Source organism: Schistocerca cancellata, chromosome 2 (genome assembly GCF_023864275.1).
Source record: "Schistocerca cancellata isolate TAMUIC-IGC-003103 chromosome 2, iqSchCanc2.1, whole genome shotgun sequence".
NCBI classification, from domain to species: domain Eukaryota; kingdom Metazoa; phylum Arthropoda; class Insecta; order Orthoptera; family Acrididae; genus Schistocerca; species Schistocerca cancellata.
The window spans coordinates 692,848,696-692,875,440 of NC_064627.1; the positions used below are offsets into that span (position 1 = coordinate 692,848,696).

Sequence of the window (26,745 nt, forward strand, 5' to 3'; positions counted from 1 at the left end):
AGCACAAATATTAAATTCCACATATAAAAATTATGCATGAGGGCTGTACAGAACACAAATAGGAGATATCAGAAGCCTTGGGGGGGGGATTATTGCTACTTAAAGCGAACAAGCCACTAGGCCCTGATAGGATTTCGATTAGATTTCCTTTTTAATACGACACAGTATTAGTCCTTTCCTAGCTCACATTTTGCAAGAAATTCTTGCACAATGAATTGATTCATGTGACTGGAAACAAAACAAGGGTCACTCCTATTTACAAAAATGGTAAAAGAATGGTTGCACACAATTACAAACCAATGTTATTGACATCAATTTAGACTCAATTAATCAAACTAATTGTTGCTGTAAGTCATTTGGTCAATCAAAAATCTGGATAACCGAATGTATGAAGAAAACAGCTTTTTCGTCATATGGTTATCTTTCTAGATTTAATGCACTGTTGTCACATTAACATGACCACCTGTCAAATGCCTGAATAACCACCTTTTGCAGTACAGACTGCTGTGAGATGTGCAGGAAGAGAGCCAATGAGGTTCTGGAAAGTACCAATAGGAATGTGGAGCAATGCTGACTCCTGTGCCGTGGCCAGCAGTGCTACATTCTCGGTTGAAGACCCATGGTCCAAAACACCAATTGCGGTAGTCTCAAGATTCTTGATTAGGTTTAAATCTGGGGAGACTGGTGGCCAGAGGAGCTGGTAAACTCATCCTGCATGTCAGATAAATAACTCATCCTGCACAGCAGATATATAACTCCGTTTCAGCAATATGACAATGACTGCACTGTCATCCACATCCCAAACCCCCCCCCCCCCCCCCCGCTCAACACACTCTACATATCTTACATTGCAAGTGCTGCCACTAGCCATGTGTGAGTGGTTATAGCAAACATAGACAGTGGGCTGGGCTGTGTGCACAGTTAGGTGTTTATGTAAAACAACAAAAACAAGTTAACCTTACTGAAATCAACACAAACCAATGTTTAATATGCGATTAGATAGATATTTTCATATGTACATACATGCATATGTTTTTAAAATTACGAAATTATTGCTACCTTAGTCATGAAATACCTAACAAAAGTCACACAGGGCAGTCACTGTAGTTTAATTTTGTTTAAAATATTTGGAGATTGTCATGTGATGTAAACAACTGTTTTGCTTCAGTGTTGCTTATCACAAATTTGTTTTAAACGCACTAAACTCACAGTGTCATCACTGTTTATTTTTTGAACCATTTGTAAGCTGTTTCCAGGGCTTTAAATGCTTCTACACGAAACGAGTCTGCAGCATTTTCTGCATCTACGTTCTCCTCTGTTTCATCTACCTGGATTTCCTGCTGTTCATTTGCCTGAATAGGTTTTCAACACTTTCGTCATCTGACATGATCTAAATATCTTTATCATTACTTTCATAAGTCAGCCTCTCTTAGTCTTCTTTTCAATCAAATCCCATGGCATCTATAACCATGTAACAACACTAATTTAAATTCATTAATTTCAAGAAATGACGAAACAACTTCTATGTTATCTTCATCAACAGATAACAATCTATGTAGAAGTTTCTTTCTATAAAGTCATTCTAAAGTTTTGGTAACACTGACGCACTGGTTGTAGAAAGGATGTCACATCACGAGACAAAAACTTTACTATAAACATCCCATTTTCTCTCTGTTCAGCTGAAGGAAAGGTTGGCACATTATCCAGTAAACATAGAATTTTCCCTGGTTTACAAATTTCATGTTGAAATTATTTTACTTCAGGAATAAAAATGTTTTCATACCAGTCAATGAACACTTTGATGTTCATCCATGTACTTTTTTGGTTTTTAAAAATTACGGGAACCCTGATATTTTTTGGGCATCTGGGGTTTTGGATTTTCCGATGAGCAACAAGGGCATTTTACAGGACCCGGTAATGTGTGTGCAAACTAATAGTTACTCACTCTTTACTAGTTTTATATTGTAAAGCTGAATTCTCTCACAAAAAGAAAGATTTTTAAGGTAATTATTTCCATTTTAATATGGTTTCATCAATGTTGTAAACAAAGTCCAAGTCATCCTCATTTCTGTCCAATTATTTTTTAAAACCACCTTTCAAAGAATTGCTGCATCTACACCAGCTGACATTTTTTCAGCTCATATTTCCAATTTGTGTATTCCATAATTAGATTTAAATCTTTGGCACAAATAATTCACTGCCACCTTTTTTAAACTGTAATGCCCCTTTACACAACAAATGAGCAACTATCAACTGCCTAGTTGATCATTTTTGTACATATGAATTACATAAAGCTTCTTCCAAAAGATCATTTGTTCGTTTCATCATCACTTTTTGATGTTCACTCCCGTCTTCACTACTGTATCAAGTTCACAGGTGTACTTAAAAAATGAACCAGTAGTATTCTTAATATCACTGATCACAGAAATACATTCACCATAATTATTGGTTAATTTACAACTAGTCTCTCTCTCTCTCTCTCTCTCTCTCTCTCTCTCTCTCTCTCTCTCTCTCTCTCTCTCTCGTTGATGGATCGATAACTTTTATCTTCAGGTGATAACACCACGCTCTGGTGCTTTGAAATATTTAAGCACAGGTGTGACATACAGCATACCAATTAGCAACTATTAAACTAAAACAATAATGAAATGGGTGCAGCAGAGATCATGCAGGGTGCAGGTTGGTAGTCCCAGTGTGACATGTTCCTGCAGACACAGACTACACTACAAAGATATTTCTCACAGTTGACAATCCGGATAATCACGAATCCATATATTGGAAGTCCATATAATCTAACCTCCATTGCTATTATATTTATATTTGATGCTAACAATTATTTTTATAAGCTCTCTACTTTGGCCACAATCAGTTTGCTGCCGAAATAGAATTGACTACTTCTAGTGGCTTATTTTCTAATCTGATTCCCTCAGAATTGCTCTATTTGATTTGACTACATTACATTGCCCTTGTTTTACTTCTGTAGATGTTCATCTTATGATCTCTTTTCAATACACGACATATTCTGTTCAAAAGGAAATTATATACAAGACATTACTATGACCAATTCTTGACTACTTTCCTAGAGATTGGGTTCATTACAAAGTAGGTAAAACAACAGATTGAGCAAGTTCAGAGACACAAAGCTAGGATTGTAACAGGTCGGTATAGTCTACACTGAAGTAACAGAAATGCTGAGGGAATGTAAAAGGGAATCTTTAAAAGAAAGATGATGTGGTCTCAAAAAACTGTTCCATGTAAATTTAGAGATGATGTTTTCGACAAATGCTGTGTGACCATTATGCTGTCATGATGATGAGATAAGTACACACAGAGACATAGAGGCTTATGGACAACCACTGTTGCCCCCTCCCTCCCCAAATTAATATGCAAATGAAACAGGAACGAAAACTGATAATGCTGCTATAAGATAACCTCTGCCATGCACTGTCAAGTGGCTTGTGGAGTGTAGATGTATATGTATGGCTGGACAAGAATTTGAAGCCCACTACTAATGAATGACGTTGTGCTTTATAACCTGTGCCATTTAGCACTGCATTTTTGTAAACTTTTAAAAATAATGAGGAATAAAAATATAAAACCTTGTTCAACAACAAAACGTAGTCTATAAGAATGCCCAAAAACCACATGTTTATGTGGAGTTCAAGAATTGGTCACATGCAACTTCTTCCCAAATGTGGAACTCTTGCTTCCCTGAAGTGGCCGAGTGTTTACTTAAGCATATCTCACACAGAGTAATATTTTTTGTAAGTCTAAAAAGTGATGGCGAATTGATTGTTGTGTAGAAGGGAGTGGAGATGGATAGCTCGCATGCTGTAGCAGTCGCATAGTGTAAGCTCTGCTGTAAATTTTATCATGGCAAAATGTCCACTTGAAGTATAGGTGTTTATCAGAGTAACACAATTTTCTCAGCATATAAGCATAGTTTAACACATACAGTCACAACAATCCTGCTTATTTTTGTTATAAACTGTGACAGTAGCACCCCAAGCAGATACTTCTGAATACAATACCACATGAGTGCAAATAATATTGTACGTATGGATTTTTAACAGTTTTCACAATAGGGAGCGTATGTAGTGCCATAAAAAAATCACAAATAACTAAAAAATGATACCACTATTGTCTTTGTTTATTTTCCCGAGGACCCTGGGAAGTACAGTTCAGTACATTATGGGACAGTTTATTTACAATTCTCTTGACATCTACAGATTTTTCTGAAGAATGTCAGTTTATTTTAAGAACAAAAAATGAATAATAAACAGTAGAAGACTTGACACTTTGCAGAAAGAAGATGTATATCTACTCAACAATGTTTTCTACACTACACTTAAACTCGAATAAGTAAATGTGGAATGGAGGAAACTTGTATGGAATGAAGTATCTTTATTATTTAACATACAAAGTAAGACACCACAACTGTAGCCGAAAGAAAGAAAAAAAAAAAAAGTCATGAGATGTGATAATTGTCAAAAGCCATTAAACCCTTTCCAACACAGAAGAAACCAATTCCACAATTGCTGCTACACCTGAGCCAAAACCAGCAAGAATCTTACACATATTCACTCAGCCACTTTTGAAGCAAAAGTAATCAGTTTCACAGAAATATTTGTACATTAGAAAGTCATGTGAAGTATAAGAAAGTGAAAATCATTAGGTTTGACACAAAATTATGTTTCAAGGAAAGTGCTTATCACAATAAGAAGACAACAGACGTAGTCCCTTCTCATGCATGAAATATGTGTTTATATTCTCTTGCTTTCAGCAGAGTAAGCTGCAGTCACACACATATTCAGAAGTATTTCTTCATAAATAAGTTGTAGCTGTTGTTCAATCAGTGAGATTCATCTGTTTTTACATTTACTTAACGACAATTATGTCTCTCTATAATTTACTAATGCTTGGAATGCAAAAATATAACAGCAATTCCTTTAATTCAGTAGAAAAATAATTTAAAACAAAATCTTACAGCTGGCCTTCTAGCTGCTAGGTGTGCTAGTTTTGTTCCAACTGCCCAAACCAATAACTTGCACAGCAGTAAATGTTAGACTGTGACATAATAATGATTCTTTCCTATATCCATCACATAAAGCTATATTGCTTTTCTTTGCTCCGTTGTGGAGACACCTGAGTAACTAAATGGCCCTAAAGTGCACATTTTTGAGTGATCTTTATCCACTCCTTGCAGTGTTCAAGGTTTGTGATCTTCACCACAAACACGACTGCCTTCGTATGCTTCCATAGAGAAAAATGTAATGGACTTAAATTTATGGAACATGGCAGCCACTCCACTTACACACACTACAACCTACCTAGCTCCATGGAAACTGGAATCCAGGTATGCACAGACATTTAGCCTCTAATGAAGTGGGACATGAAATGGAACCATCTTCCCATTTCTATCCTTCCCATTACTATGCGCAGATCTTAGTGTCTACTTTCGGTTTTATGCCAATTGTTAATCTTTATGCCAATTATTAATCAAAACTTAATTATGCATTTTCTAGTGAGACAGAATTATTGATATTAATTTTAGTGGTTATATCTTTAATCTTCCATTTCCAAAGATGTTAATGTTTTGTAAATTGTTTGTTCTTTGGGGGCGATGTGTTTTGGAGGAAGTTGGAACGGCAGTTGAATGCACATGGCTGGTGTGGATGGAACGGCTGGACAATGAAAATGTTTTGTATTTTTCATGAATAAATGAGAATGACTCAAAATTCTGCAGATTATTATTGCAACATACACATATATAAAGACCAGCTACAGTAAGACCAAGGATCCTCTTTCCTAGAGGAGCAGCCTACATCCAAAGGAATTTAGGTTAAGTATTCCTTAACCAGCAACAAAGAACCGTGTGCTTCATTCGGTAAGTGCCGATATTACTATTCAATGCAATCCTTAACATCGATAGTAATTAGAATGCTTCCTAAGGTGGAGGGGACATTTCAGACATCAGTGTGTAACAAAAAGTTGGGAATATGCCATCTTCAGATAGCAGCAACTGCAGATGATGAACTGCTGTTGGTATACTCCCAATAAAGAAGGGCCAAGCAATAAAAGAACCCTATATTCCATAAAAAAATAAGCACTTTTAATGTGCCAACTATCTTTGATTGATCATACAGTGAGTGTTGACATCTTAGTAGTATTTGCGATTTTGTTTATTTATGTCTCTGTTTGTACAGAAATTAGCTTCATCTGTGAACAGTATGTCATAGAGCAAACAACAGTTTTTGTCCAGCTTGAATGTCCCCCTTTCTGCAGACTGACCCAAACGATCTGGATCGTCCTCACTAAGATGTTGTAACATTAAAATTCTGTAAGGATGTCATTTGTGTGTGGCCAAAATTCTCACTGCTGTACAGGTGAATGTAGTTGCCTGTGAGATGTAGCAAATTCTGTGGCCTGGACTCTTACTGAATGATATAGTACAGTGATTGAAGTTTCACCTGTAGCTGTTTTCTGTAGTGGTTTCTATCACTGGGCTTTTTGTTTGCTACTGAACCAGTATCACAGAATTTGATGAGAAGTTTTATCATCACACTGCGGGTAATGTGTGGTCTGCCTGGGAGGGGTTGATCGAAATCCCCTAAAAGTGGTAACACCATGAGCTTTTGTGTAAACTGCAAGGAAGAAATATCACTCAACTCACGAACGAATAAAGCTATGCTCAAACAAATGGCACAATTTAATTTCTTTTCTATCTCTTTATCTGTTTGCTGCATTACACAACCTATTTTACACTTGAAAATTATGAGTTGCATTCAAAATGGCAGCCTCCAAAATGGCTGCCAGGCATGATTAGTTTCATGCTACATAGTAAGAGCTCTAAATGATGGTGATTCACACACACACACACACACACACACACACACACACACACACAAACACACACACACACAAAACCCTCTCCCATAATTTATCATGGCTGAAAAATTCTATTAAAAGCTACTAATGCAATAAGGTACATACAGGCCAGATACGAACAGGAGTAAGAAGAAAGCTGAGCACGCAGCATATAAAGCTATTTGCCTTACATAGACAGCTAAGCAGAATTTGACATGGAAGTTCACTGTCTCTAAAGAGCAACTAATATATAAGTAATACGATGCAATCAAATCTTATTGAAGGGGTAAAACAGATTTATTAATACAGTAGTAACGTAAAAAAAAATCTTTAAAAGTATGACCTTTAATAAAAAAAGAGAGTTACTTATTGCTATGAATAATTGCAACAAATAAATGGAAGATTTACAAAAAATAAGAACAAAAGATTTACGAGCTTAAACCTATCATTAACCAAAGGTTCATTTACTAGGACTGGTCCTATTGTAGAAAGTATGCTCTTTACTATCTACATCAAATTGGGGGAAAACGGGGTGGGGGGAGGGAGGGGAAAAGCATTTGTTGTGGAATTTATACAATGGTGAAATTTGATGTTCATTTTTGAAAAAAAACACTCTTGAAACTTAAAGAATATGTGATGTCCATGTTTCAGTGTGTTCCATGCAAATCATCACTTCTGTTACTTATTACAAATACAACAATACAGCAACGAAAGTACACTTTAGGGCCAATACTTCTGCACATACTTCAAGATTTCTGCTTAGTGTATCAAAATTTGTTATTACAGTTAATGTCATATGGAGAAAAAAATTTCATGTACTAATATCTTCACAGCAAACATCGCCTTAAAAGACTGCACTGCCTCAAGTGAATCTCAAAACACAATCTAAGATTAAAAATTGAGTAACTGTAGGTACAATCGCAGTTGTCAATCACACTATCTCACTGAGATTTTACCTTTGCTATCCAGCTACAAGTGCTGGATTGACAAATCTATAGTCTAAGGGCAGTAAAAAGCCCATACTAAGATCCTGCCCTGTCCAGCATTCTTCGTAAAATCAATCGAGGTGTGGGAGGTAGACCATGTGATTGCCTCCCACATCTGCCTGAAGAGATGCTTCTGAATCTCACTCCCTCAAGTCTGGGGCACCCTACATGGCATCTTTCCCCACCTCGTCTCTCTGTAACATGTATCTGCCTTTTACTCTACTACTCAACTTTCAGCCCTGTCATATCACTGTCCAGAGGTCTATCTATCCATTCCTGCCACCAATATCACTGGTATGTGGAATAATTAATATCCTTCCTGAATAGTCACATTGTAGTCCAAATCTGCAACCAAAACAGACTTCTCTTGGATTTTATGACTTTCATTCACCCCTGGCAATTCACTTTTTCCACTTTGCACACACCCCACTCAAGCTGTGCTGTACAATACATCTGCTATCAGTAATTTTTGGTTCGAAGTTTTTGTAAAAGGCTTTGAACATCAAAAGAAATTTGTTATTAATTTCTAACCATGATGAAGAAGACCAATATCATCAACTTCAAACAAATGTCACAAAGGTAAGTTGCAAATACCTAGTCTCTCTGAATACACATCACCAATTACATATATTTAGCAAGTGTGATTACCTGCTGTTTCGTTATGTCTGGCAGCAAGAGAAGCAGTTCAGGAAATATCTCAGCAAAAGTTTGTTCGCCTGCTGCTTGGGCACAGGCATCATAAAACTCTCTGGCAGTCAGTGCCCCTTTTCGGAATTCGGCAGATCGACGCAAAAAGGTATCTAAATCAGGAACTGCCTCAGCTACACGGGCTACCAACTGCCTGTTGCGGTGATCTGCCCCAGGTGGTGGTACAAATTTGTGACCCTCAGAGGACTGTGCACTCACTGCATAGCTCCTCCCACTACTGCTTGTGAACGTCAGACCTAGAGTCACAACAAACAAACAGATAAATCAATTATCAATGTAAGGTAAACGATATATATTCAATGTCATCCTGAGTTAATAACACACACACAAAAGTAAAAAATTAAAAAACCGTTTCAGTGGAGATGTAGCAACAATATCTTACCATTGCTCTCAGGCACTGAACTAGGAGCCCTCGCAACTGAACTCAGTGTAACAGAAAAACCAGGTGGTGGTGACAACGTACTGTGGAAACCAGGCGGTGGAGCTGGAAGGCTGCCTCCTGTTTCATTGGCAGCATTGAGACCAGTAATGAGCAGTTGTGACTTCTTTCGCTCTGGTGCACTTGTCGCACAAACTGAAGCAGTAGCAGAATCTGTAGAGTCATTCACATTTCCATTGATATTTGACTCTTTAGTTCTGTTATCAGGACTCTGTTTTTTTTTCTTAGTACCCGAGTCCTGCTGGTTTGCCACTTTGCTAGGACTGGGTGGTTGATCTAAACTAACCTGATTTGTCACACTTCCTTTTGGTTTTTTCTTTTTGGACTTTACCTTGACAGTTCCCAAAGACACAGGTGCAGGTGCCCTGTCTTCTTCATCGTGCGCAACAGGCCAAGAAGTCGGCATAGGAATCAGAAGTGACGAGGACGCTTTCTTCGCTGTTGCTCCCGTAGTTTTAACTATTGAGGACTGTCGAGGGTGTGGCTGTGACTGTGCACGAGACTGTCGTGGGTCACCATTGGACAAGTTATTCACAATAGGTGAAGACCACTGAGAGGAAGTGTCACTATGGCGAACAAGAGCTGGAAAATCTTCTCTCGGTGTGCCAGATTCTGCAGGAATTGGTCTGGAGCCACGCGAAGTTGACAGTCGAGTTGTAAGTGCTCCATCTGCACGCCGATTTACACTGATGGAGAGATTAGAAGCAGATGAAGGACGTTCCCCATTTACACTCACACGCACAGTCTTCCGACCTTGTGGACCAGAGGTTCCACCTGATGATCCACTATCTAATGCGGGGAAATCTTCTTCCCTCAGGACAGGAGGACGCCGGGGTCGGCAGACAGGAGGTGGAGGAGGAGGTAGAGATCGCACTGTGACTGCACCAGAACTGCCGCCGAGCACTGGAAAATCTGCAGCAGCAGGAAGTGGTGGTGGAGGTGGTGGTGCAGCAGCACCTTCATCAAAGCCCATCAGTTCTCCACTGCTATCTTCAACATAGCCACCAGTGGCACCACCAACACCACTGCTGCCACCACCCCCACCACTACTGCCACCGCCACCACCCCCACTACGGGGACCACGTCGCATTGCATTAGGTCTGGGGGCCAAAGTGAATTCTAACTCCAGTGTACGTGCTTGCTTGAGGGCCGCTCGCCCAAGACTCCGACCGTGTACTGAAGCACGGTGGGCTGAAACAAAACATTAGAATAAAAATAGTTTTATGCATAAAATTAATTATATTCACACTAATAATACAGCACAACATTCAGAATATACAGAAGACACGACATTGGTTGTTTGGGAATAAACTCAAGTACCCAGACTAATAGTTACTTTTTTTCGTTGTTATGGTGGCGGTCTGAAAAAATGAATATTTTCACAGAAACTGTTACAATACTAATTATGTTCCCGTTCCCGTGACATTCGTTACTTTCAGAAAGTATGCTCAAGTTCATGTAACATTTACTATATCCATTAATAATGTGCATTGTTCTTCCTGTCTTCACATTTTTAGATCATTCACATAATCGCACTATTGTAACTGTCTTACTACATGTCCAACACCTTTTTCCTGACTACTCTGAAAGGGAATAAAAGTCATAAAAGTGATGTCAGCAGGAAGTTGGGAAATGAATGGAAGTCAGGAGCATATTGTCAGAGGTCTCCCAGTTGTACACAGAAAGCTGGGCGTCACACGTGTAAGGTCAGTGCGACTATCGTGTCAACATCACAACATGGTAGGGAGATAACATCTTGACAACTTCACACAGGGAAGAATCATCTAGAAACTGGAAGAAGAATAAAGTGCTGTTAAGAGTAGCCCAGGAGTTTGATATTGCTCACAGCACTGTTCTACATGCACAGGGAGCATTCCAAACCACACTCACTGCCATCTGAAGGAGAGCAGGTGGTCAACCATAGTCAACTGCAGCAGCAGATGACCACTACATTGGTCCCAGCCAAGAAATGAACCACGTCAAAAAGCAGGTGGAATTGCAACCATGTGTGACAAGGCTGGCAGGCACACAACATAACACTCTACAGTGGCAAGGTGACTGCAGGGGTATGGTCTCTTTGCCAGATGACCAGTACGTTGTGTTCCACAGACATCCACACATCTGCAGCACTGGGTGCAATCATGTGTCAAGGGCATAGGAACTGGGCCAATGAGGAGTGGGGTCACATACTTTTCTCTGATGAAAGCAGATTCAGAACGAGACAATATTAGGCAAATGGCCAGGCCTGCCTATCCCCCGGCTTAAATCCTTTGGAGTATGTGTGGGATGTGTTGAGGAGACATTTTGCGGTATGTCCACATACACAAACAACCATACACCAGCTACCAACTGTGCTGGTGGGGGAATGGAATCTCCTACTGTAAGAACTAATTATCAACCTTGTTGCCAGTATGGGAGCTTGTATTGTTGTCCATATTGATCACAAACTCTATTAAGAACCATGTTCCGCTTTTTGTAATGTCCAGGGAGTCATTATAAATCAGAGTGACTTCAACTAATTATTGTCTTTGAAGAAAAGTGTCATTTATGTTCATCTCATTGCGTACTGCTTTCAGTTATATTCTGTACTACACTGCAGCTGTTCCTTCTACGTATGGTAGAAATTTTATTGAGCTGTTACTCAACTATGACATCATGTGAAGGTTACTCTGGTCCTCAAGTTCTGCACACCAGTGTGTGTGAGTGTGTGTGTGTGTGAGAGAGAGAGAGAGAGAGAGAGAGAGAGAGAGAGAGAGACACTTTAAACTTCTTATTAGGATAAAACTATTTGCTGGACTAGGACTCAAACTTAGAACACTTTTTTTTTTTTGGGCAACACTCCTGCAGACCTGTCTCCAGCTCCAGTGCTGCCAATACCTCTTCTCCCATTTTCCAATTACAAAAGAGCTCTCCTGCTAACCTTACCAGACTAACTTCTGCAGTCATTTATTTACCTATAGGTAGCTCAGGTAAGAACACTGCCTATGAAAGGTGAAGTTGAGGGTTTTAATTCTGGTCCACAATCCAGTTTTAACTTTCTGGGAAGTTTCAATTCACTTTCTGCTTTACAAACTTATTTCTGCTTATCTGACCATGTTTGTGGGTGCTATATGAATTTCTCAATCAGCGAACATTCAGTTTCGTTCATAATTAAAAGCAAACTGGCATTATGTATACAGCCACTAAGTAGGGTAAAAAAGTCAGCCTTAAACACCTAATGTGCAGATAGATACAGGCGTGTTACAAAAAATGTTTAATGCATTCTTTCATGTGATTAGTAATCCACAATCTTACCTTATTGTAGTTATTTTTCCCATCTTGAAGCAGGGACGGGAATTTGTATCACTCTAGTCGCAAAACAATGGTGTAATTACTGACTACCCCTTTAAGCATCTTGTCAAGTACTGGCCTCCCTTTAACAGATATGCAAATCTAAGTTCTGTTAGTGTAAGGATTATTCCCTATGAGTGTAGCCATTTGGTTTAGCAGTTTAAAGAGTACCTGTAAATGCTGTTGTCTCAAACAGTCACTAAATACCCAAAATGAAGTCACACATGACAACCATAAGTGAACTTAATTTATTTTTTGCTGCTACACCAGAACAACTGGCCTAAATAATAATAGAACAACGGTTTATTTACAAAATGAAATCCAGTTGGAATAGTGTTCAGAAACAATTTTGTTTTGAACTGAGTTGAGTTATATTTGCTATTCCATCGAATTAGCTTACAATTTGTGTTTTTTTTCAAAACTGCACTAAAACCCATAAATTCTTAATTGGAAAAAATAATGGAAATGAGACTGGAGTATTTTTGCTGTACAATCAGTAACAACAAAGAAAATAAACAATATAGAGACAGTTTTTCCAGCTCTTAACAACAGTTTTTATTCCTATATCTAAGACATTTACTTCAATGACATCACTTACATTTTTAACTTTAGACATAGCACATACAGAACTGCAGAACAAACATATACAGTAATTTCGGCTATAACATAAAAAGATGAGTCAATTCTTATCTGAACTTTAGACATAGCACATACAGAACTGCAGAACAAACATATACAGTAATTTCGGCTATAACATAAAAAGGTGAGTCAATTCTTATCTGAGGATCTGGAATCATAAATCTGAATTTCAGTGATGAAATAATGAGCAACAGGGCATATTGATACATGAATGAAAAATGTGCGCATGTATGAGAAAACAAGGTTTGGATCGAAACAGTAGTATGTGAAATATTTTCTGCCACACATCACACGGTGGCTTGCAGAATATAGATGTAGCTGAAAATAATTCTGTCTTCCAACAGGACAACACTAACAAACACCATATTTTTGTTAGCATTTATCCCATTTACTACTGTCTCCACTTTACTCAACCTTTGGCGTTCTTTCCTTTTATATTATTTGACTTTTCAGCTGGATACCCATCTTGTTGACACACTTATCAGTTACGTAAGGGAGGAAAGTCATGTGCACCACCTGCCTGTGAATTATGTAAACCTTGTTCCACAACGATCTAATTTTAAAAGTTAGTGTATCATATTCTATAAGGCAAATGGTGGGGAACAGCTCAACAGTTTTGAACAATCACAGGAAACTGCTTAAACATCATCACACTCTGTCTGGCCAGTGCAACAGCCATGGTCTTTAATGCACCATGAATTTCAACATATGTCTGGCTCATCATCTCACAATAGCAAGCTAGCATACTGCACCTTATTTTGATCCTCGTGTAACACATCGAAACAGCAGAACATACTCCACTCCACACACACACACACACACACACACACACACACACACACACACACACACACACACACACACACAAGAGAGAAGGGCGCGGGGCGGGGCTAAAGGGGGGGCGAGGGGTCGGGCAAAAGGAAGGGCGTATTGGGCAAAAGGAGGAGGAGAGGCAGAGGGGGTAAAATGGGGAGGGCAGTGTGGGGTAAAGAGGCAAGGGGCAGAGTGGGATAAAGATGAGAGGGGCAGAGGTGAGTAACAATGGGAGGGGAAAAAGGGGGGTAAATAATGGGAGGAAAAGGGGGTAAGGATGACATGGGCAGGGCGGGAGAGCGTAACCTCTGCACACAGAGGGAGGGAACACCAAGGGGTACAGAGCTAAAATGAACACCGCAATAACACAAAATAGAGGACACTTAAAAGGAGCAGAGCAAATAGTTGACTAGAGTAAAACAGACTACAGTGGTTGATGGATCAGGTAAAAGGTCAACCACTCAACTACAAACGAAGAACCTCCAGCTGGAAAGCTTTGATAGAGGTACCAACACAACTTGCTACCATGAAAGACAATGTTTTGGTATCCACGTCACAATTTAAAGTCGCTGGAGTGGGTGTAGCCTGAGAAATCATGCGAGAGCGCCCACACTAGAGGGAGTGATAAAACCCAGCTGCATGGATAAAACTTAAAACTGAGTCAGCTATAGAGGCATCGTCACCTATAATTAAGGAAGTGCAGCTGGTAAATTGAAGGACTGCCGCAAGGGGGCTAAAAGGGGGCAGTCCAGCAGAAGATGAACCACTGTCAGCCCTGCATCACAGTGACACTTGGGCGCGTTCTCATGGCGAAGGAGATAGCTGTGGGTCAACCGCGTATGTCCAATTCGGAGACGGCAGAGAACAACCGAGTCCCTACACGTGCTCCTCAAGGATGAGTTCCATACGGCTGTGGACAACTTTACCATGAGGAGCTTATTTGGCATGTTCAAGAGCTCCAGACATCGCGGACCTTGCAATGTAGGGCTGACCGGAGGTCTCTTTCGACGAGACCAAGCTCCAGGGGTGGTGAAGTGGTGGCCTGCTTGGCCAACCGATCGACACGTTCGTTTCCTGGAATGCCGATGCGGCTCGGGACCCACACAAACGTCGCTGTATGACCACACTCTGCGAGAGCAAAAACAGCACCTTCAATACCGCGCACCAAAGGGTCCTGAGGCAAACACTGGTCGAGTGCTTGCAATCCACTCAGGGAGTCACTGCATATGACAAATGACTCCCCAGGAAAGGTGAGCGAGTGCACGATAAAGAGCAACCAGCTCCGCAGTGAAAACACTGCTCCCACAAGGCAGGGAATGCTGCTCAATGTAGTCGCCGTGGATGAAAGCAAACCCAGTGCGTCCATTGACCACAGAACCATCAGTGTAGACTACATCTGCATCACGAAACGAGGAAAGAAGAGCCAGGAATTGTTGTCTAAGACTGGCAGGTGGAAGGGAGGACTTGGAGTCTCAGGACAAATCCAAGCAAAGCCGCCAGCGAGGGTGGGAGAAAGGAGGGGTAGAAGAAGAGGGCCGGAAGGATGGAGGAAGGGGAAAGGATTCGAGTGATGAGAGAAGAGAACGAACGTGGACCGCGATCGGGAGACCGGACCTAGGCCATCGTCGTGGGGAGGGGACTGCAGAAGATGGAAAAAGGAGCCTGCGGTTTGGGTGGTCAGGCGAGGCACGGACACGGGTGGTGTATGACGCAAGCAACTGTTGTCAGCGGAATTGTAGGGGAGGGATTCCAGCTTCTACAAGAAGGCTAGTGACCAGACTAGTGTGGAAGGCACCTGTCGCCAATCTGACGCCACAATGGAGGATAGAGTCTAGGATCTGCAATGTTGAAGGTGCTGCTGAGTCGTACACCACACTCCCGTAGTCGAGACAGGGCTGGACTAAGGCCTTATAGAGCTGTAGGAGGGTTGTTCGTGCAGCCCCCCCAAACAGTGTGGCTGAGGCAGCGAAGGACGTTGCGGTGCCGCCAGCACCGTTGTTTAAGCTCGCGAAGATGAAGTGTCCAAGTAAGCTGAGCATCAAACAACATGCCAAGAAAGCGATGCGTCTCCTCAATATGAAGTAGTTCATTGGCAAGGTAGAGCTCTGGATGGAGGTGGACCATTTGACGAGGACAGAAATGCATCACTCAGGTCTTAGAGGCTGAGAGCTGAAAATCATGGTTGGATGCCCAAAAATGTGCCTTATGGATAGCTACCTGCAGCTGCCGTCCAGCGACACTGATGCTTGGGGAACTGTAATAAAGACAAAAGTCATTGGCATATAGAGAGGAACAGACCGATGAGCCCACTGCAGCCGCAAGACCATTAATTGCCACCTAAAAGAGGGGAACACTAAGAACCGAGCCCTGTGAGACACCGTTCTCCTGAATATGAGCAGAGCTAAAATAAGTGCCAACTCTAACCCGAAAGGAGCGATTGGAGAGAAAATTCCGTAGAAAAATAGGAAGTGGACCCCATAAACCCCATTTGTGCACCGTAGCAAGATTATTATGGCACCAGGTGGTATCCTACGACTTCCGAAGATCAAAGGAAACAGCAATTAGATGTTCTCGCCAAGTGAAAGCTGTACGAATAGCTGACTCTAGCGAGACTGAATTGTCAATCGCTGAGTGGCCCTGACGGAAGCCCCCCTGTTGCTGGGCCAGGAGGCCCCGAGCTTCGAGGAACCACATGAGCCGCCGACTCACCATCCCTTCCAGGAGTTTGCACATAACATTGGTAAGGCTGATAGGGCGATAGCTATCAACCACCAGCGGATCCGCACCAGGTTTCAGCACCGGGATGGTAACGCTATCCCACCAATGAGTTGGGAAAACGCCCTCCGTCCAGACGCGGTTAAACAGGGCGAGTAATTCACCCTGACAGTGCGCCAAGAGATGGCGAAGAAACTGGTTGTGAACGCGGTCTGGACCTGGAGAGGTATCGGGGCAAACTGTAAAGGCACTTTGGAACTCCCATTCACTAAACAGGGTGTTGTATCGTTCCCAATAGTGTGGGCAAAACGACAACTGCGTACGCTCAGCCTGCTCTTTAATGGCGCGGAATTCTGCGCTGTAGCCTGCTGTCACAGAACTACGAGCGAAGTACTCTGCCAGATGTTCGGCGATGACGATTAGGTCAGTACAAAGGCAAGGGACAGACGCATGAGGGCGAAAGCCAAAAATGCGCCGAACTCACGACCACACCTGAGATGGGGAGGTGCGAGAACCTATGGTGGCAACATATCGTTCCCAGCAGGCCTGTTTGCTCCGCTGGATTTGCAAGCTAAGCTGCAGCCACTGTGCTGCATTCTATGTAGGCATGACAACCAACAAGCTGTGTATCCACATGAACGGCCACCGACAAACTGTGGCTAAAAAACAAGTGGACCACCCTGTAGCTGAACACACTGCCAAACATGATACCCCCATCTCAATGACTGCTTCACAGCCTGTGCCATATGGATCCTCTCCACCAACACCAGCTTTTCTGAATTGCGCAGGTGGGAACTTTCCCTGCAATACATCCTACGTTTCCGTAACCCTCCTGGCCTCAACCTTCGTTAGTCACTGTCCTCACCCATCCAGCCCCCTCCCTGTTCCCATTCCAGCACTACACAGCTGTCATTTCACCGCCACACCCAGTCTTTTAAATTCTTTTTATTTCTCTCCTTTCCGCTACTTACCCCCTCCCCCCTTCTCTCCTTCCCTCCGTCTAAACTGCAACAATTCACCGTCAGCCACTCCCACCATACTATCCCTCCCCCTCCCCACCCCAGCCTCCTCCTTACCCCCACCCAGTCGCCACTCTCATCATGCACTGGTGCTGCTGCTCACAGTGTAGTTTCAGCTCTCTGAGACTGCAGACATGTGTGCAAGTTGCGCTTGCGTATGTTTACGTGTGTCTACTGTGATGATTGTGTGAATCTTTTTATTGTGCCTATCCCAACTCAGCATCTCCGCAATCATTACACAGGTTTTTATATGGGTATGATTACCAATCTGATGTCTACCAGGATGAACGGCCACCGCCACCATGTGGCACAACATGCAGCTGAACATAACATGTTCGATTTCAACGGCTGCTTCACTACCTGAGCCAATTGGATCCTTCCCTCCATTACCAGCTTTTGCAAAATGCACATGGAAGTTACCCATACAAATGAAAGTTATCCATACAACACATTCTTCGCTCTCGAAATTATCCTGCCCTCAACCTATGGCAACAAGCTGTTCTCACACCCTCGGCCCAAGTTACCAACCCCTCTGTCCATCACCTCCTCCCAATGCTCACCTTCCACCCTGTGTGTGCTGCCCCCTGCTAGCACACTCGCCCATCTTCCCTGCTCCTCTCCGTCTTTGCTCCACGTTTCCCACCTCCCCACACCACAATCTCCTGACTCTGCACTCATCAGCAATCTCGTCCCTGCGCACTCTACCATGCAGCATTCATCCCCCCCCCCCCCCTCCCGCCCCACACACACACACATACACTGCTACCCCTTCCCCCTCCCCGTCCCTCCAGATTGCTGCTTACAACCCATGTGACAGTCGCATTCTAGACCGTGCTGCCACAGTTGGCAGAGGTATGCTTGCTTGTGCGAATAAATAGTGTGTTTCTTTTTCTGATGAAGGCTGTGGCCAAAAGCTAATGTGCAAGCGTCTTTAATTGTGCCTGTATGCAAGTCATGGTGTCATCTTTACAGCAAGTTGTAATTTATCCTCTCCTTATATTGATGACATTCCAAACCTGGAATTTCCTTTCCTTGATTTTATCCTACTCTTAATTTATCCTTTCAGTCACACCGCATTTTCTGCACATACCATCACGAAGGAGAGCCGTAAGAGATGTTGAAGGGGGAATAGGGTTTATGCCATTAGAGGCAGAGCACCTGCATATTGTACAAGGCTTGGGGAGAAAATGTGCCTCTCATCAAAGAAGACATCCAGACATTCAACTTAAATTACTTAGGGAAAACTCTGAAAAACCTACATCCATAAGACCACAGGAGAACTTCAACGTCACTGCTCTTGAGTCCAAGCTCAGTATCTTAACCAACTCGTCATCTCACTTAGGTGTTTCAACTAAACAAATCTGTGTTGATGTGTAAACATTTGAGGCTTAATTTATGTAACACTCGTTAGATGTTTAAGAAAATAATGTACTGCATAAATCTTTCACTTTCCTTTCTGTGTTTAAATTTAATTCCATACAGCACTGTGATATTGACAGGGAACATCAATGAAAGCTCAATTTTCACGGCAATGTGAAACTTACCAACCAAAGTTTTGAAAGATTATGAATCAATGAATTATGCCAAGGTGAATACAAACGGTGTTATTGTTTTTAGTTCTTTTGGTCATAACTTCTCAGCACATGCATTAACTTCTTGGTACATACATACCGTCACAAACTATTTTCAATTTTCTTCACATCTTACAGAGTGAAAAACGATGAAGTATGTGTAAAATTTATTCACAACCAAATGTCACAAGTTGCAATTCTTTAGCTGCACATCCCAAATTTTAAAATGCCATTCAAGAAAATTGTGTGTGTGTATGTTTATTTTTTAATTTTTTACTCAAAGTTCTAAGTTGTTTGCAACATTCGGTATTTTGAATTACCTTTATTGGGAGATAAATCACGCTCAGTCTTTTTACCAAAATGGCAGATGATGCAAAACAATACAATGACATGAAAATCAATTTAATATTTACTTTTCCACAAAGAAAGAGGGAATTTATAAATTTCTACACAATTAAAATCCCTCGCAAATTGCAATCCGTCAAGTTTCAATACACTACTGAAAAAGAAAAAAATTAAAAGAAAACACACAGGTGTTCAGGTTTACCTTTTAAGTCTATCGCAGATCGAAACACTGATGTAAATTTTTCTTCAACACACCCTCCTTCCTCACATAAAAAGTGCTCTGCTCGAAAATGGTCTCGTAAAAAGTCATAGGAACTGAAACAAAACAACAATTAATAATCACGCAGAATCAAACCAAATTTTTAATATTGTACTTTTGAACTGTGATTAAATTTAGATATTTGTTCATATGTAGTAGAATTTAGCACATTAATGTTCGTTTTTCCTTACTTGTGTTCTTTAATAAGTCCTTGAGTATTTATTACTGTTAAATCCTTTCAGATACTGTAAGCAAATAGGTGTCTTGTCCAGTAATTTTAATAACCCACCGAGTCTCCTGGAATATACTCAGAAGTTTTCCCAGTGTAGTTAAATCATATAAGCCTGTATTCTTGTTTCTTTTACACAAAAAACCCAAAATGGACAATGTGCTGGCAGTATAGTTTCCTCTCTATCTTTTAACATAATATAAAGGTAACTTCATCTAGAAATGATACATTATGCTTCCAATAATACGAGGGCAATCCCAAAAGTAGGGTCTGCTATTTTGTTATAAGTACATAGACCTGTTTACTTCTACAATGGTTTACATCAGTTTACAGTTTGAACATTTAGCTATTTTTCGACATAATCCCCCTTACTGTTGATGCATTTTTGTAGACGCTGTGGCAGTTTTTGTATGCCCATGTCATACCAGCTTGCCACCATGCTGTTCATAAAGTTATGAACCTCTTCTTTCACCATGTCGTCGGAGCTGAATCGCTTTCTGGCCAAATGTTCTTTTAACCTAGGGAACAGGTGATAGTCACTGGGTGCCAAGTCAGGACTATAGGGAAGGTGGGTGATTATGTTCCTCTGAAACTGTTGTGGGAGAACAACGGTTTGCCAAGCGATGTGTGGGCGAGCGTTGTCACGGAGAATGTGTACGCCCTTGCTCAAAAGTCCTCTTCAGCGGCTCTGAATTGCCCGTTTGAGTTTTATCAGAGTCTCACAGTACCTGTCAGCATTAATTGTGGGCCCCGCGATTCAGCTCCAATGACGAGATTAAAGAAGAGGTTCATAACTTTCTGAACAGCATGGCAGTGAGCTGGTATGATATGGGCATACAAAAACTGCAACAGCGTCTACAAAAATGCATCGACAGAAATGGTAATTATGTTGAAAAATAGCTCAATGTTCAAACTGTAAATTGATGTAAACCATTGTAGAAATAAAGAGGTCTACGTACTTCTACAAAAGTAGGAGACCTTACTTTTGGGATTACCCTCATATGTCACTGAAGGGTGACAATTTACTGGTGAAGTCATACTTGTAACTTAATGGTATGGATCAAAACACAATGGACACAGACAGTGAAATACAGGAGCAGTTATAACAAGTCCTAAATTTTACTGAAGCTAAATGATCAGGCAGAAAAATTATGGCTGTTCACTTGAGGAAGCAGTCAGACTCAAATTGGAAAGCAAAATCTTTAAATGTAACAACATCTAGTCACTTTGTTAAACTGCATAGTTTATTAATGCAACCAAGTAGTGTTGGTGCAATAGAAGCAAAACAAAGCAGTACTCACACACAGATAAAAGGCTTTTTTGAGAACACCATATCCAACTGCGCAGCCTACCCCTTCAGCACACAGCAATGTATGACTACACTCAACAGTAATCAGTTACTTTTTGATGCTATTTACCTAACAAACAAGATGCAGAAGTTTACTGTAGTGCCCAAGTACCTATTTAATGCCACTACTGGAAATTATTTTCACATATCTACACAATCTACTGTGTCCTTTTTCTTTACTAAGGATTTGTAAATCTAAAGGGAGACTAAACTAATGAATTAATTGATTAGAAACATGATGGAGAGCAGATTTGATAGTTAAGTATGGTATGCCTACTGATGGTTCAAATGGCTCTGAGCACTATGGGACTTAACATCTGTGGTCATCAGTCCCCTAGAACTTAGAACTACTTAAACCTAACTAACCTAAGGAAATCACACACATCCATGCCCGAGGCAGGATTCGAACCTGCGACTGTAGCAGTCGCGCAGTTCCGGACTGAGCGCCTAGAACCGCTAGACCACCGCGGCCGGCCTATGTCTACTGAAAGACACCCTAGTTCTAATAAGTTTCTGTGGAATGAATACATAACTATTTATGAAAAGATGAAGGTTACTGAGTAAGGAAAACAAATCAGGAATAGTTTATCATTCTGCTACAAATATAAATTTTTTTGCTATACTGAGGCACTCTTGTACATTTTTTGTCATTCACTGAACTCTCAGTTGGCAACGGAGGGAGCTGGCTGATAAACTACGTCCAGATAGCAGCCCGTACTGGCACTGCAACTGAATGTCAAAGCCTCTCATTGCCTTGCAAACAAACATGGGTTTCATTTTTTTTTTTTTAAAGAAGAGGAAAAGAAATCACAAGACTGATTCATTACCACTACTGTGATAAACACAATGGGCACTGAATTTGGTAAGACTACAGCATACATAGTTTTTTCAGCATATATACACACACACAGGGTGAGTCACGTAACACCCCCTCTATTCCAGAGGCGATTGCACGTATCGGCATGCGGTTTTCGGTGAATCATAGCGGACTATGGGGCACATACGTTGGTACATGCACAATAATCACAACGTTTATATTGACCGAGATAATGATGCAAGTAAATGTTTTTTAAATGGGATGCTACATCTTTTTTAGCATCATTCGAACGCTCTGGAAAAGACATGTATAGTGACGTAACGCATGCTGCCATTGTGATTCAAACTTTGCTTAAAAGACACTGGGAAATATTGTGCGATTGAAGGTTGAGGCGGTCGGAAGCGACTGCAGACTGTAAACATGCCTCGCGCGAACCGGAAAGCAGGCGCGTCGTACAACTAGTAGGTCGTGCAACTTTGAACCAGTAGGACGTGTGTCTCCTATCCAGACGTAGTTGCTGCTTGAACATTACATCAAATCAAATCAGGAGAAGTTAGACATGTTACTTCTATATGGCGAATGTCGTAGGAATGCTGTCGAAACCCTAAAACTCCATTCTTAATTATTAAAAAAAAAAAAAATATTTCACGAGCGGTCTGGCAGGCTCAATCACTCATACATGTACGAGAATACTATGGACGGCACGACTTGACAACACAAGTACCATAATTCGTGTCAGCAACAACTCCAATTGCAACGCATGGCTGTGTGCTCCATGCGGCTGCTACGAGTCGAATGAGCGTGCAGCTGCCTCTACGCACAGTTATCAAGCGATATGACGTCACGACTTCCGGTCCCAGCGCCGTCAGCGCGCCTTATCAGTCCCTATTGCGCAACCGCAGTTTGATTTTCCAGCAACAGGGATATGTATCCTGATTGTCGGAGTCCCACTCGCCAGGCCATTGCAAGAATGATTACTACACTAGTGCGAACAGGCAGCTTTTAACAGCAAACAAAGAAGGAGGAAGAAGACTACGACCGACAGAGACCACGAAGACGCTGTTCTGGCCATGACGTTTATCGATCCTCCTTGTGGCACATGACGTATTGCCGCGGAATGTGGGGTCAGCCAGACGAGTGTCATGCGCATTCTGCACTGGCATAAGTTCCATCCGTATCACCTTTCACCCCATCAGGCACTCTAGACGCGATTTCGAACGTCGTATCAAATTTTGTCGGTCTGCTCTGCGACGCCTGCGAGATGATAATACATTCTTCAAACATGTGCTCTTCACTGACAAAGCAACATTCACTAATCACGGGAAAGTAAATTTACATAACGTGCACTACTGGACAATTGAGAACCCACATTGGCTGCGTCAGGTACAGCACCAAAGGCCATGGCGCGTCAACGTGTGGTGCGGCATTGTAGGAAATTACATTGTCAGACCTTATTTCATTATAGGAGTATTAAATGGAAATAAGTATGGAGACTTTCTTAGGAACATTCTACCCTTTCTGCTAGACGAGGTACCACTCACTCAATGAGCGCCTGTGTATGTGGTTCCAACACGACGGCTGCCCAGCTCACCCCTCACGTATTGCAAGTCAAATATTGAACGAGACATTTCCTGGATTGGACAGAATGCTAGTGGCCTGCTAGGTCCCGCGATGTGACTCCACTTGATTTCTTTTTGTGGGGAACACTGAAAAGTTGCGGTCTGCCGTGAAGCCTCAACAATGCCAGATGACATGCGCCGCCGAATCGTCACAGCTTGCTCCGCCATATCATCCATTGAGCTTTCATCTGTTACCCATTCTCTTGAATGTCGATTACAGATGTGTCTTGCAGTCGAGGGTAAACCGTTTGAGTACGAGCTTAAGTAAAGTAGAACACCATGTTTTGTTAACAACAGTATGAATTGTTAAGGTTATCAATAGGTACCAATGTATTATTAAATGATATGTGTCAATGACCAGTAACATCCTTGAAGTATAAACGTAACTTGTGTGGACAATGTGTATACCACGTAAGTTGTCGTTCTGTCAGATTATTTGGTGGGAGGTGGTCAGCATATGAATGTGAATAAAATGATTATCTTATCAAATGTTTATTCTCTCTAATCATAATGTCCAATACTATCTGTGGAAACAGTAGTTTCACAGCAGACACTTTGTTACCTCAAAGACACACTCAGGCGTCACCCGGTGAAAAGTTTCCCATGACGCATGCATCAATAACATTATCAGTGGCTTACTGTGCGTCAGGGTGTGAAATGTAAGCAGGATGAGAGCAAAGCTTAAATGAGAAACTGCATGACGAAGCGGTTGCTATGTTCACACAATAACTATTCATTTCAGCCTGGGAATGTCCATGCATTTGGCATAGTTCTCATAATCCCCTTTTGATATGCAATTAGCTAGCATGTGCTACAGTTAAATATGAAATGCGACTTGCCACCCTTGTACCTAATGTGTATCATGAAGAGGGCGGATGACGATTTACCTACATAGCGTAGGCTGTGCATGCTGCAAAGAGCACGGCAACTCGGCCTGCGGGTCGCGCGAGGCGTGTTTACAGTCTGCAGCCGCTTTGACCACCTCGACCTTCAATCGCACAATACTTCCCAGTGTCTTTTAAGCAAAGTTGGAATCATAATAGCAACATGCGTTACATCACTATATGCGGTTTTTCCAGAGCGCTCGAATGATGCTAAAAAAAGTGTAGCGTCCCACTAAAAAAAACATGTACCTACCTCATTATCTCGGTCAATATAAACATTGTGATTATTGTGCATGTACCAAAGTATGTGCCCCATAGTAGGCTACGATTCACCGAACACGTTTGTCGATACGTGCAATCGCCCCCGGGAATCAACGGGGGTGTTACGTATCACTCACCCTGTATCCCAGTTTTCACAACATGGAATAAACAACACTTGTAAAAATATCATCGATGGTTACGGGAAAATACACACGCTTCAATGGATATATATACAGTGATAGTGTAAGTAATTCTGAACAAAAAAATGTTATATGAAAATAGGTTCACAAATGCTTTGTTAGGGAGGTATGGGTATTGGACGGAACTTTAATTCTGCAAAATTGATGTGCACAACATGAACGTATATGCAATACAACTGGACCGTAACGTGATTTTCTTGCAAACAATGCACAGGTACATGCCAAGTTTACAATATGCAACCTACCACGTATTATAGTCATGTGACTTACATAGTACAATCACTCGTTTGCGCAGTCGTGCCCTGTAAGCCGTATTGTGTAGTGTACTGGCGACAGATCAGTTAACTGTGTACTGTACGGTGTTAACTGTGTTTGTATAAGCCCTGCTAATAATGCCACATGTCTACAGTAATGAGGAATACGCAGATGTGGTGTATGTTTATGGCTTCTGTGACAGTAGTGCTACCGCTGCAAGAGAAGAATACCACAGGCGCTTTCTGACTATGATTACCTGATCGCAGGGTGTCTACCAATGTGTTTATCACTTTGCGTGCAACAGGCTCTCTTCCAAGTAGACATTTTTTGTCTGAGCATGCATGTCAACAAACTTTGCAAGAACAGGAAGAAATTATCGCAAGTGTTGAGCCAAGTCCTAGTACAAGATTACAAAGAATGTCCCTGTGTATGAATGTCCCACAGACACTTGTATGGGAAATGTTACTTGCGGAAAACCTTTATCCATTTCACATACAGCATGTCAAAAATCTCCACATTGGCGACACTGCCCAATGACTTCAATTCTGTCACTGGGTAATTGAGAATAGTCATTTGCTTCCATACATACTATTCACTGACGAATCCCAGTTTTCACGACATGGAATAAACAACACATGCAAAAATCATCGATGGTCACGGGAAAATACACATGCTTCAGTGGATAGCAATTCCCAAGTTCATTTTGCCATAATTGTTTGGTGCAGCATGATCGGTAAGCTTTTGATAGGTTCATTATTACCAATCTTCGATTGACAGAAGAGAGGTACCCACATTTTTTGTAAAATTCGTTTGTGGAACTACTGGAAGGCATTCCTTTAGCCAAGCAAACTGGAATGTACTTGCAACATAACTGTGCCCCTCAACATGTTATCTTGTGTGTGAGGGATCATCTCAACTGGCCTCCAAGATCACCTGACCTTACACCTCTAGATTTCTGTTTATGGAGTTGGATGAAATCAGAGGCACATAAAGTGACAGTAAACACACTGATTAGTAACCAATCACATGCAACTGAACAACCAACACAACATCTAAACGCTAGAGTGTAAAAGTGCATTTATGTTCATGGTTGGACATTTGAACCTGTTCTGTGAACAGTATTAAAGCCGTTCGTAAAAGACATGGTACGTCTTTCAACTGAATACATTTAACATGCGTGTTGTAATGCATTATGTACTAAATGCAAAGGAAATAAACATTATGTAACATAACTGTACTTCTCTGTAACATTGTTTTCAAGAAAATCACGTTACAGTCCAGTTGTACTATGTAAACATCCATGTTGTGCACATTAATTTTGCAGAATTGAAGTTCCTTTCAATACCCATACCTCCCTAATGAAACTTTTGCAGATGAATGTTCATATAACAGTTTTTTGTTCAGAATTACTTATACTATCACTATGTAAAATATTGACCTT

The 26,745-nt window shown here is 41.3% G+C and overlaps 1 protein-coding gene across 1 annotated transcript in view; it reads right to left on the reverse strand.

Annotated features, from left to right (window-relative positions):
• LOC126162458 (E3 ubiquitin-protein ligase ZNF598) overlaps nucleotides 1-26,745 on the reverse strand; it is a 67,673-nt gene that overhangs the window by 25,455 nt on the left and 15,473 nt on the right. The window contains exons 4-6 of the mRNA XM_049918984.1: nucleotides 19,635-19,747; nucleotides 8,944-10,191; nucleotides 8,502-8,797 (exon numbers count right to left, since the gene is read on the reverse strand). Coding sequence (XP_049774941.1) covers nucleotides 8,502-8,797; nucleotides 8,944-10,191; nucleotides 19,635-19,747 — 1,657 coding nt within the window. The remainder of the gene's footprint in view (nucleotides 1-8,501; nucleotides 8,798-8,943; nucleotides 10,192-19,634; nucleotides 19,748-26,745) is intronic.